Here is a 14,088-nt window from a genome sequence, read left to right as displayed (position 1 = left end):
CTTCTCCTCTTTCTCCTTTAAGTCGCGACGACAATAAGTTGTGGCAACATCAAGTTATGTTGCGACGAGCAATGTAGTTAATGTTCTTCATGTTCACTAATGGCTCAGGGGCACTCAACTCATTGAGGTATGCCTACATTTTCATAATTAGCATCAATCCATGCTCTCCGCAACACCTAAGATGATGCTGGATCTAAATTTGTCCATGGAAGACACCTACCTTGCAGGCCAACTCCGTGAGCATGCAACCTAGAGATTGTGTGTGAATCAGGAGTAAAGAGAGAGAAAGAAATTTGCTAGAGAAAAGTTGTAATGAATGCTCAAGATGTTTAAAATCTCAATTTATCAAGAAAATATTAACTAAGAAAAATGATCCAAATGATTTAAAAAATTTAAAATACTCATCGTCACCTTTTATTTATAAGGTTCTAATGGCAATAAGAAAGGCTACACCCATAAAAAAGTAAAAACATACAATGTTATATAGATTACCTTAGACACATGTTGCCTTCTAATTGGTTGAGAAAGAGCAAGGCTACAAAGCTCTAATAATGTCTCTGGCAAGCTCAGGGTGCTTAAATGGTTGAATGATGTTTGGGAACCACTAGCAGCCTATGCTAAGCCTAGCAAGTGTACAAAGGTTGCAGAGAACGAACTCAATAGTCAACTGGTCACGATAGGTCGATCTAAGGATTCATTAGGTAAGCACTTTCTTATAAGTGGACTTGGATATATGGTGATGCACTCACCCCTTGTCCTCCTATAAGGGTGAATTACTATGATGGTTGCCTTCCTTCCACAAGAAAAGTGTCAATTTACTTGATTGATATGATCCTCCATTGCTCCTCCCCAAGTTTAACCTTCCTTTATAGGCCAAGCAAGTGGGCCCTAATGTCCTTAGGTGAGTTCCTCTGTTGGGCCTACTAGATGGAAGTCTCATCTATGCATCTCACTGATACCTCCTTGATACCTATGAAAGTATGTGCGAGTATACACATGATATAACAAAATCATTAGTAACTTCATAATTACTAAATAACAAAAACAATTTAGTTTTATGAATCATTTAATACTTTGCCAACACTTTCTTCACAAAATATAAGCACTCAAGTTTGTCAAAATGACAAATTCGATTAACAAATCAGCTATAATGTAAAACTTTCATTCGGCTCTCCATATGCAAAAACACAAATGAAAAAGTACACATTTCCAGCGCTACAAACGTCTTTTTGAAAGACAATAATAATACTTCCATATACTCCAGTATTCTAAAAATATTCCAGCTTGCACGTTTGACACCACATAATCCTAAAATATATAACTGCTTTGTCAAAAGCATTCGCTCATATAATATTTACAATCTATAATACAATCTCGAATGTGCTGCATGCCATGCACCGAATGTACAATGCAGTTAGATCAAACTTGGTTTCAATACAGAACTCTGGCAGTGCTCTGCACCCTCTATCAAGATGTTCCATGTGGACTTCAGCCAATCTTGTCCTTAAAAACTCAAGATTCACCTGAAGAAATAGGTTAGAAACAAATATAGATAAAACAATATTTTTAAATTTATATAATTTAGGCTTCATTTGGGGCAGCTTTCTTGTTGCTTCTTAAAACAATTTTTTAGTAAAAAATTTTAATTTTTATATTAAAAAGTTGTTTTGAGAAGCAGTAAGAAAGCCATCCCAAACGAGGCCTTAATCTAATAATTACATATATTAAAATACTTGAAATGGAAGATGAACCTTATCATCTGCAAGGTCAAGTTGAAGCGTGCAGTTTGTACAATGTATGAGATGATGGGTCTCCTTGAGTTCTCCTCGCTTGCAGATTGGGCACCATATTTTGTTCTTTAAGGCCTGGATAATTTAAAATAAGTCCAATCGTGTGAGTGAGGCACAACTAGTAAGTTCAATATGACTACCAGGAGCATGGAAAAACTCGGGCATGATCATAAAAGGCCTTTTAGTTCACTAACAAAGTACAAGTTTGCCGGGTTATACTGTGCAAAAACTGCACTTAGCACCCTGGGAAAGGAAAAAATGTCATATTTTGTCAACCAAATAAGTTTAACAAGCTTTACTCTGCTTTGTGTGTCCAAGGGTTTATCTAGGACATTGAAAATTTTAATATATGTTTGTCTTTTACAACTACAAAAATGTTTTCAAAATCCAGAATGCAATTAGACTTCGTAAGTTATTGGCAAAAGCGATCTGTTCAGATTTAGGATATGAAGAAACCCTGGTTCCACGAGTGTCATCCCCATGATTTGTTAAAATAAATAACAATGATCCGATCTTCCATCTACTTTTATATAAGCCAATAAGAAAAGCTATGGTTGAGATAAGTGCAAGTTCAGTTCGTTCTCTTATGATCACGACATCTCTATATTTAATAAAAAACACATATCTCCATCTTAAGGTATCAGTGAATAACAAAAATGCTACAACGATAACAACATCAAGCCTTTATCCCATTAAGTGGGGTTGGCTGCATGAATTATTTTTCTCCCTTGTGCCATGTTAAAAATTAAATTCTCATTTAAATCAAATAAAGAAAGGCCATTTTTAATACTTTCTAACCAAGTTTTTTTAAGTCTATCTCTACCTTTCTTAACGTAAGTCATATCTAATACATCTACTTTCCTAATCGGGTCATCGGAAGGCCGCCATTTTATGTGACCAATCATCTAAGGCGACTCTCTCTAATCTTATCTTCCACTGGAGCTACTCCAACCTTTTCATTATATGTTCATTTCGTATCCTATCTCTAAGAGTAAAGCCAGTCATCCACTTGAGCATCCTCATCTCTGTAACACTTAACTTAATATTATGCTTCTCTTTTAATGGCTGACATTCTGCACCATAAAGCATTACAGGTCTAACCACCATCTTACATAATTTTCTCTTAAGTTTGAGGGGGACTTTTCTATCACACAATAAGTCCGATGCATTCCTCAACTTCAAACATCCAACATGAATTCTACTAATAATATCCTCAGTTATTTCACCATCACTTTGAACAATTGACCCAAGATATCTAAAACGTGTACTCAAAATAATGACTTGATCACCCAAAGTCATAATCCACCCACAAGAACTATTATTACTAAAATTACACTCCATACAATCAGTTTTAAATCTACTCAAATGAAAGCCTTTAGACTCTAAGGTTGACCTCCATAATTCAAGTTTACCTTCAAATTCGTCTCTAGTATTATCAAAAGGAAGAATATCATCAACAAAAAACATATACCAACATACAACCTCTTGCAAATGTCTAGTGAGAACATCCATGACTAAAGCAAAAAAATATGGGCTTAAGGCTGATCCTTGATGTAATCCAACTTAAATAGGAAAATACTTAGTCAAGCCACCTTGTGTTTAAACACAAGTAACACCTCTTGCCTGCATATCCTTAATGAATTGAATATAAGCATTATTAACTCCTTTTTTATGTAGAACTCTCCATAACACTTCTTTTGAAACTTATTCATATGCTTTCTCTAAATCAATAAAAATTATATATAGATCCTCCTTATTCTCACCATACTTCTCCATCAAACCTCTCAATAAATATATAACTTCCATAGTAGACCCACCTGGCATGAATCCAAATTGATTTTGAGAAACATTAGTGTCACACCGCAACCTATACTCCATAACTCTCTCTGTAGTTTTAAAGTATGAAACATTAACTTAATTACTCTATAGTTCGCATAATCTTGTGCATCAACTTTATTCTTAAAAATAAGAATCAACACACTTATTCTCCACTCATCTGGCATCTTTTTAGTCTTCAAAATAATATCAAAAAGTTTAGTAAGCTAAAAAATTTCTTGATCTCCTAAGCATTTTCACACCTCTATTAAAATATCATCAAGTCCAACAACTTTTCCAGACTTAATTTTCTTTAAAGCCTTTTCAATTTTATTAATACGTCGATAACAACAAAAGTCTTTATTTTGATTTAGGCTGATAAGGAAACTAAAGTCAATCACATTCTCATAATCTTCATTAAAAAAATTAGCAAAATATCTCATCCACCTTTGTTGAATATTCTCTTTTAATAAAAGCACTTTTTGATCTTCATCCTTAATATACTTCACTTGAACTAAATTTTTATTACTCTTATATCTTTGTTTAGCCATCTTATACATATATCTTTCACCCTCTTTAGTATCTAACTTATTATACAAATCATTAAAAGCTAAAATCTTTACATTGCAAATTACTTTCTTAGACTCCGTACGGGCCTCTTTATATCTTTCACAATTATCATAGTTTTTACAGCTAAACCAATTTTTATAATAATCTTCTTATTTTTTAATCTTTTCTTGCACATTTTAATTCCACTACTAACTATTTTTACAAATAGTAGATTTTCTTTTTGATACTCCAAGCACATCTTTTGTAGTATTCTTAATATCACTAGCTACTTTTTTTTATATAACATTAGGTTCAGGTTCCTCATACCACAAACAAAATCTTAAGATCTAGAATTTTACTGCCAAAAATATATTTTTAATATTCTTTAAATGCCCCATCTAATCCTAGAACAATGATTTCCTTTAATTTTAATTTTTTCCCCTTCATCGCTAATAAGTGATGTTGGGTACATAAACTTTCACTCAGAATAACTTTACAATTTTTGTAATCTAAACTATATATTTTTCTTAAAAGAAAATAATCAATCTAAGTTTTACTATATCCAAAATTTTAATTTTGAACACATATCCAAACCTACTTGAGAGCATGATATTAAAGACTATTGGATACTATGACTAGTCAAAATAATCAGATGAATTGTAATAAATTGGACAATTGCAATATATAATAAAAATACTAAGCATAGCTTTGAAATAGTGTTCTTCAAAACATGATACAATTGATTATAATATGAAGACTGGGTGCAATCATAGGCATCATAATAGGTAGAAGAAAAATATGTTTTTTTATAACTATTGACATAACATAAATAATAGGAAGCATGATCGCAATGTACATAATAGGATCATGATTACTTATCATGGCCGTGGTGAACATCATAGTTACCATAATCATAAATTAATTGATAAGAATAATCACGGATTCAGTTATTGATTCATTAGGAAGCTAATATCTTGGCAATTACTAAAAAGGTGATTGTTTAGGGTTTCAAATAAGTTAGGGTTGGGGATGGATAGACTGTACGGTTTTTAGACAATGAATGGATAGAACTGTTGATGTGAATCAATGTAGGAATTGCATTTGGAAAATAAAATGAGAGTTATTTAAAGCATTGTCAAAACAAATTTTATTACCAATAAAATGAAGGGTTAAATTATTCTAGGTAATTAACTTGCTTAGGCGAAGATTTGCTTTGAGATAACCAAACAATTCATAACACTCCAAAATAAAAGATCTACTTAATTGCTCATAACAAAAATCCCACAATTAATAATGAAGAATTTCACTTTGAGCAACCTCTCACTCGTTCACTCTTGGGCTTTAGCGGAGAAGAAAGAACCACACGAAGATGGAGAGCACCACTACGGAAAAGGAGACGAAAGACTTCGTTACCGAAGAGGTATTCGCCGGGGGAGGTGGTGGTGGATGGCATCCGATGATCGTCCAAGTGTAGTCACGAAACTGTCGGTCGAAGATGCTTACGAGAATCGGGACGACTCGTTCCAAGTACTCTTCAATTGTGGCGTCGTCTTCAAATCCTACGTCAAAGCAAGGAGATCGTAGGATATCAATGCTCCCGTCGGCGTGGAACACTAATCCCCATTCAAGCTCCGGATCCGCCATTCAACATTGAGGGAGGGCGGGAAGGAGAGTGGGAGCCAGGAGCTAGGGGAAGACCAGAGAAAATCTGAATTTTGAATTTCAAGATTTTCTTGGGTTGGAGGGAGAGGTTAATTGCAATAGAGAAACCTCCATAATTTAGAATTCAAGAGGGCGGTTATTAGGGGAGAATTAAGAGGGGAATTAGTGAGTGCTTATGTGGCAAGTAGAGAGAGAATAGGAGAGATGGATGGCTGGTCAAGCAAGGGAGGGAGAGAAGGGGATTGATTAATTAGTGGGGCCCATGGGATTAATTAAAACTTAATTTGAATTCAGGTTTTAATCAACTAAAGGGATTCAAAATTTGAAATTTAAAACTGATGAGATTTCATTTAATCTCTTCCTAATATATAAGGCGTTAATTTAGGAAGGGATTAATGAGGGAATTAACACAAGGAATTTGAATTTTCCTTGGGCTGGGCAGCGGGATTTCCTGGACAGAGGAGGACGCGCTAAGGGGCGGGGCGGGTGTGGTGGTTGACTGGGACCGTCGGCTGGCACAGCCGGCGGCAGCGGGATGGGGGAGGGGCTGAGACGGCGGGATTCTGTGGGGGAAGGCTGAGGGAGGTGGGGAGCGGGCTAGGCTGGGCCGTTGGTTGGCTCAGCCGGCGGCAGGGAGGGGGACGGCCTCCTATGCTGACGGGTTGAGGGGGGGTTTTGGACAGGGAGGGCTGCAGGGAGGTGGGGAGGTGGGCAATATGAGGGGTCGGGTATGGAGATTTGGCGGGGAAGAAGAAAACAGCGAACTAATTCAAGAGAACCAAGAGCTCACCGGCGTGGGCTGTTGGGTAATTCGGGTGGAGCCTCTCCTAGGTCTCCTCTCTTTCTATCAAGCTCCCAAGCAAGAAGACAAAGACAAATTTCAGAAATTTTATTAATCATTCATTAAGCTCATACAATAAGAGTAGACCCCTTTATAAAGGTCTCAAAGCATGAAAAAAAAAAGACTCACATGCCCATTGGGCTACAACAAATACTACGCCTTCATAAGGGCAAAATCGTCACTAGTGCATGAAATAAAAGACACATAAAATAAAATAACATAAAAATGACATGACAGCATCAAAAATATAAACTCTCGATCGTAGCCGTCGATCTACGATTCTTCGCCGATAAACCTGCCTAAAATGTCTGTCGATGACCTCATCAACTGTTAGGTAGATTAGAGTTGAGGTAGTTCTGGGAGAAAATATGGATGCGTATGCTAGAGATAGATATGAGGGCTTGGAAAAACGCTGGGTGGGGCCGCATGGGTCAATAGTGGAGAATGGGATTAAAGGATAGGGATCTTGGTTGCATACCTTCAAGGTGAAAGGTTCTCATACCACTTTGATGGCACGTGCTTCAAGAATCCCTAGGCTACTTTCTGTATTGTCTTTCCTTCTTTGAATTGATTGAATTCCAAGCATTCTGCTTGGTTTAATCCATAGATGGATCAGGGAGTGTAAAGAGAATAGTTTAAAGAAAGAAAATAAAAGAGAGTTTGATTATATCATCTAGGGAAAATATGGGGATAATTGAAAGGAGATAATTGAGGAGGAAAAGGGGGGTTGCTTTTAAACTTAAACCTACAATTATTTGCAAGTATCCATCAAATCCTATCTACAGAAAATTAGGCTATAAAAAATCGTTATTTAAAAACCAAAGGAAAAAAATGATAATACCTAATTCCTAAAGAAAGGAAAGATCTTAATAAATCTCCTTCATGATTAAGTATGAAATAGAAGTACATTACAGGTTTGGATAATTTTTTTCATAGTTTTTGTTTCCATAAATCTGCCCTAACATTATTTGACAATATAATTTGTGATGAGAAGCTACATTTTACAACCAGATATTTTAAAGTGTGTTAGATATAAGAAAGTTTTTATCCGACAAATAGTTTAAAAATACATTTGAGGCAGTCCTCACCATGAGCCACTCAAAAATCACCTCAACACTTACATCTTTATGGTTTGAGCAATGCTTATGTTTTTTTTTTTTTTTTTTTGAGGCAAATACCTCGAGAACCTATACCTTGAAGCATTTGAAGCAATGCCTCAACTTAATACCAAATAGAGTTGAGAGAGAGAGAGAGAGAGGGTGTTGCGGTTTGGCAAGTCACAAGCAAGGAGGATCTACGAGCAGTAGGAAGCATCTCGGGGAGGAGGGAGGGCTATTAGAAAGGAGGGTTGCAAATACATTCAAGTTGTACACTGCAAGCCAAGATATCTATGACTTGTTGAAACTGCAACGTGAAACTTAATCAATATGGTATATTTTAAAAATTGAGTGAGTGCATACCCTAATTTTTTTTTTTTTGAACTTTCGCTTTAAATTAAGATTTAAAATTGATTTTTTTTTTTTCTGTTTCTTATTGTCAATTACCTATTTTTCCTTTTTATTTTTTGATCCCACAACATCAAAAAATATATTTATACTGCCTACAAGAACTTTTAAGAAAAATATATTTTCTCCACAACAGTTTCAGCCACCCAAACAAATGGCTAGATACCAAAGACTGCCAATTCTAGAGCCGGGCCATTATTTAAGCCTATCAAAGTACTAAGGGACTTGTAGTGCATCACAATTCCTTAGTAATATATGGTAAAACTATTTATTATAAAGCACTAAAGTCTAAACTAATCTCTGCATTAAATACGCACCTGTTCATCATTAATTTGCATGTGCTCGAAGACAGCTCGAGCAAGGTAATCATCTTCTTCTTCAATCAACTCCAACTCTGCATAGAATCAGATACATGCACGTGTACATGAGTACATGACAAAGACACAATATAACCATTCAAGAAAGGACACCAATGGCTTGAATACCTTGTTCAAAGAGTATTCTGTCAATGTTTACTAACTTAACTGGTGTTTCATCACTCAATATAAAATATATAATATATAAGCAGGTCTGCTAAAAGAATAAACTGCGTTGGCAAAGAGCAAAATAGACTGATGCAAAACCTGCAAGGCCCGATTAAGTTATGAGCCTGCAAGAATTGACTGCAAATAATACTTGAAAATTTCTCATGTTTATTATGGTACTGGTAAATCTTTTACAATATTCTCAGTAATATTTAAATTTTATCGTAAGAGAATGCCCTTTCATGTCTGCATAAAGATCAAAACATGGAACATTAGTTACAAGATTTCTTTCATCATGTAATAATCATTATTCCTCAACCAGTTGGGGATAAAGCTAATGATGAGGATGCACTTACCGTTAAATTACTTAATATAGTTAAATAGCATAAATTAGTCTAACTGCATCGTATTAATACCAGTTATACTAAGCCTATACATAGTAGAGAACAGGTAATGTGTAGCAATGAACATGCACAAAACTCGTACCTACAGAAAACTTAAATTTGTTCAACACTTGTCATCCGCACATGTAAGTTGTATGCTTTTATGGCATTATAATCTTGTTAAGTGGAATTGAGCTATGGTAAAATTTAAATGAGAGGTCAATGATCAATCTTTTCGCAGTTTGCTTCATAGGTGCAACATTAACGTAAATATTAAAATCATAATCTATTCACAGTGATTCTGCTACATACAAAATAATAATTTTATCTTAAATGTTAATGCTTGGCTACTCTTATAAAAGACAGTTAAAGTAAAGTTCCCCTCAATGTATCATTGGCATGGTTCTTCATGGTATACTAATGTAAGAAAAAATAAATATATTCTAATAAGGATGAGAACTAGCAAATAACATCTTCAAGGCCTTGTTTAAAAGAAAAAACCCAGAGAAGAACTTTATACGTCAATGAAAATTTTGGATTTGCTTCTCATGATCTATGGTAATGGAGATATTACAAGCGAATAAGGAGTCATGGAAGAATATAATGAAATCTCTAAATGTTCGGACATGGTGGAAAATGGAAAGAAAGAAGTGCTGAATCCTCAGGCATAAGAGAAAATGATGAATCCTCAAATTAGATTGTGTTGATTCCTCAAAGCATAGAAGAAAAAGTGGGAAGCCCAAATGTGGGTTGCAGGAAATTTTCATTCAATTCATCATAACTAAATCTTTACAAAGCATAAGGGGTTATCTATAAAAAAAATTGGAAAATTGAAAGTCCAAACTACATGTAAAGGTTTGTTACAAAATAAATCTCATGCAAAAAGAAAGGACAAATAAAAATAGAAAATTCCTAATTAATGCATGGATATATTATCCATCTTGATTGTCAACAATCCGTTGGAGGATGACAAATGACATCAAAGGGTGATATCAGCCAATACATATGGAGCCTAGAAAACTTTGGTGAAGAACATAATACTAACAGAGCAATAAGGATACTTAGCGAACAAAACAAGTATAAGATAACAGAGACATATATTTTAGGCATAAAAAGTTTCTATAAACAAAAATGCCCCAATTATATTTTCACAACTATTTGAACATAAAAAACGTAGGGAAAAAAAATCAGATGCAATGGTCTAGAATATCAAAAAAATGTCAAATAGATGAAACATATATTTTGAAAATATACCTCTACGGATCTTTTCCTCTCTAAGGTCCCTGTAAAGTATCCTCTCCATTTCCATCATAAGATCTTCGCTTTCAATTTCTGAACAAAGTTGATCATACTCCCATAATATGTCATCATTTTCAGAATTTGAGATACAATTACCATCCCCCAAAGGTGACACTTTGATTTTCTCAAGCTCATCAGTAACTATGTGCCAGAATGTTGATTCAATAACCTCCTAGGAAATTTTTTAGAAAAAAAAAAGTGTTATAAGCAACTAAGCATTGAGAAATTGAAATAGAAAAATGATGATGATGATGATGCATTAACCAACAACAAACCTTGAAAATATGAAAAATAGACATTCTATTGATATAAGTTTTGTAGCCTCAACAATCTAATCAACAGAACAGCCGCTATGATTTGTGAGCACATTAAATGCATCTTCTCAAACAGTTTTCAATACGCTTTAAACTAGATAATGTTGCATATAAAAGTTCGTGAAGGTTGTTAAACCTTATGGAACAAACCCGAGTCTCACCAAGAGGAGGGGTGAATTGGTTCTTTAAAAATTTTCTTGACTTCAAAGTAACAATAACAATATTTTTGAAAAGCTTTTCAGTAATTAAAAGTACCAAAATCTAAACGATTGCGGGATCGTCCCGTACTATTCAATTTGTATAGTACGGTTAGTTCAATTTAGATAGGTCGTACAATACAATATAAATATCATACAGTACGATTAGTATAGAAATTATGGTTTCGTTTGGAACGATCTCTAGGATGGCTAGATTTCGTCTCTGTTAATCGTCTGGTACAATTAATATCGTACAATATAATTGGATATTATTTATTAAACCATGATTTGATTGACTAATTATAGGTGTTAATTTTAGTAGGATTTCAAATATTTGTACAGTTCGATTAATATCATACACTATGATCAATTCAAAAATCGTATTTTAAAATCTTACTTAAATTAATCTAGCGGCTAGGATTTTCAGATCGGAACGAATCATACAGTACGTTTAATTCACAGAAACTAATTTTACCAATTAGTCACTAAACCTATTTCCAGATAACGTATCATATAGTATGATTGAAAATGGTGTAGTACAATTAGTTTAAAAAAAATTTTAACTTAAAAAATTTCTCTCCCCCTGTTGGTGTGCATGGTCACCCAAATTGCATACTCTTCTTATGTGACTAGACTCAAAAAGTAAAACTTAAAGAAAATAAAATTAGAGACTCTTTTACATCATATTATACCCAATCTTGAGTCTTTAGCAGTTTTGAGCTTTATATATTAACCTGAAATGTTAGTGTTCACAGACAAAAAAAAATATCTAAAATATTTAGTGAGAAAAGCAACAATTCAATCAATAAAGTTTGTCATCATCAAAATCACAAACTAGGGAACCTGGATTACAATAGCATATCCACTAATATTATATGCAGCAAGTCACAAAATTTGTCTTTGGAATATTACCAATTACACATCTGTCAACCTCATGGCCATCATCAATATCATAAATGCAAAGACTTTTGCTTCCTCATATGGTTTCTATAAGGACCCATCAACCAAAATTGTCAAATAGCTTCCAAATAAAATTGTCATAATCATCCATCACGTACAAAACTTGCGGTGTCCTACAAACTGTCTTAACCATTTTAATTGAAAAATAGCACAAAGGGAAACAGATAGATTTCTTTGAGGTCATCATTAAAGAATTTCCAGTATTACATCTATTTGGAATCTTCAAATCTCACTAAATTATTTTTATGCATCTGGAGCTGTGAATCTCTTTTTGCTATTAATGAATAACCTACGGAGTCTAGCGTATGCCTAACCTTCCTATAAACTAAGATTATTGTAATCCAGGATACATTTGCTTGTACGAACCATGGAATTTAATCTATCAGCTTTTTGAGGACTATGCAGAAATCCTCCACTCAAAAGATCCTTCCAATGTTTTTTGCATGCTTTCAGGCAAAGCTAGCCTGCTGAAACTGTCATATTAGTTACAGTTAAAGAAGAAATTAATTATGCCTCTTATTTGTAAGTTCTGACAAAAGATGGACCATGGCCTAGGGCTACAATCAAAATAAAGAACCATTAGAGAGAAAAAAACTTCCAGAACCAACTTATCTAAAGTGCACAACATGATCCATCACTCCTTTCTTACTGGTTTCTATTCTTTTGTAGTTGGGATGCGAGGAAGGGGAAATTGAGCGAGGATTAGTTTTGGAATTCCTAACCTTACCAAAATAGCACTTTCTTTGTTAGTTTGATTGAAGATTTTGTGCTCAAGATGCAGTTTGTAATAACTCATATATCAAAGAATGGAAGAAAATGATGAAAAACAAATGATTGGTTTAAAGGCCATTCAAAATATGCATAAGAATTATTTTTTTGCAAAAAATCAAATAAGAATGCATTCACATCGAAAATAACTAAATATCTCAAACTCAAGTTAAAATATCATAGAGGACACTGTAATTTGCCCACGAAGGAGCTAGCAATACCCAAATTCCTCTCAGTCAAAGACACGTTTCTCGGAAAAATACTATCATCTTGAAAGTAGATGATAGCCAAAATTCTCCTTAAATATATTCACAATCCCGGATGTCCCTACTCTTGAAAAGTTTATATTTTCAGATAATAAATAGAGTTAAATCTAAAATTTGTAGACAAAATGACATTCAATCATCAAATAACCAAATTTGAGAGTAAATTGTAGTGAATTATGACTGCACTTCACATTAATCTTCTCAATGGAGATACCATGATCTGGTAGAAGAAGAAGTAAAATCTATCTATCTATCTAGATAGATAGATAGATAGAATGTTTATATATATATATATATATAAAGAACTTGGAATTTGTTGTAAAGGCCCTGGCTTCAATTCTTCAAACACCTAGGCACTCAAACCTTCCCAAAAAAAAAGGAAAAATCAAAAGAAAAAGTCTCATTCAGGCAATTGTGCTTATCAGACTATACAAACTATATATGAACGAGAAATTTGTAATTGCTACATCGACTGAAGATAAATTTCTTATTTAAATAAAAAGGTGACGATACCAATCACATAAGGAACCTTTTGGTTTGATGCTTGCCGCCCCTTTGATCTAATTTTCCGAAGTAACAGGGCCCTCTCCTCACGGACCCTTTTCAAGCAATTTTGCCTAAGCTGCCCAAATTTTTTGGATAATATATATGAAATATCGGAAACATTGACAACACTGAAATCAAGCACACCGGCGACTATAAACCAAGGAAAGAAACAATCCTCACCTTCTCCTTCCAATTAGGGCGAAGGGTTTTGAGATTTTCCCTTTTTGGTCTACCGACATCCATCATCATTAAACAAGTACAGAGTACCCGCTAGGGTTTGTTCTTTTAATTTCGGATTCTCCAAGCATATATGAAAATTATATAAGCCATCACGATAAATCCGAAAGGGGCACATTTATCTCTGAAATGATTAAAATCAATGTTGTGAAAATCGGACCGGACAACGAATCGGAAGAGCGAGAGGTTCACGGTTTGACCGGTTCGACCGGTTGAATCGGGGTCAAACCGGATGACGTAATAAATAAAAATATTATTAAAATTATTAAAATAAAAATCATATAATATAAGTATATGAATATTTAATAATATTTATAAAATTTTAAAATATATAATAAAATTTTATACATATAAATATCATTTAAGAATAATATATTTATAAGAATAATACTTAATATAATATATAAATTTATAATATAAAAAATTTATGAT

At 33.9% G+C, this 14,088-nt stretch overlaps 1 protein-coding gene across 2 annotated transcripts; it reads right to left on the bottom strand.

Annotated features, from left to right (window-relative positions):
* Nucleotides 1-1,237: 1,237 nt before the first annotated feature.
* LOC110097200 (RPA-interacting protein B) lies at nucleotides 1,238-13,760 on the bottom strand. 2 transcript variants are annotated; one of them, XM_020823458.2, is made up of 6 exons: nucleotides 13,600-13,760; nucleotides 13,403-13,495; nucleotides 10,324-10,540; nucleotides 8,480-8,556; nucleotides 1,752-1,865; nucleotides 1,238-1,523 (listed from the first exon to the last, which is right to left on the bottom strand). In XM_020823458.2, exons 1-6 carry the CDS (start codon nucleotides 13,666-13,668, stop codon nucleotides 1,362-1,364), a joined length of 732 nt encoding a protein of 243 aa, XP_020679117.1. In that variant the 5' UTR covers nucleotides 13,669-13,760; the 3' UTR covers nucleotides 1,238-1,361. The 2 variants fall into 2 exon arrangements, with proteins under 2 accessions (XP_020679117.1, XP_020679118.1); XM_020823459.2 differs by lacking the exon at nucleotides 13,403-13,495 and having other exon boundaries at nucleotides 1,362-1,523; nucleotides 13,600-13,751.
* Between the last annotated feature and the right edge of the window lie 328 nt (nucleotides 13,761-14,088).

The sequence above is a fragment of the Dendrobium catenatum genome, unplaced genomic scaffold, assembly GCF_001605985.2.
Source record: "Dendrobium catenatum unplaced genomic scaffold, ASM160598v2 fragScaff_scaffold_853, whole genome shotgun sequence".
NCBI classification, from domain to species: Eukaryota; Viridiplantae; Streptophyta; class Magnoliopsida; order Asparagales; family Orchidaceae; genus Dendrobium; species Dendrobium catenatum.
The sequence above is the reverse complement of the archived record's forward strand: the minus strand, read 5'-3'. Positions and strand labels throughout refer to the sequence as shown.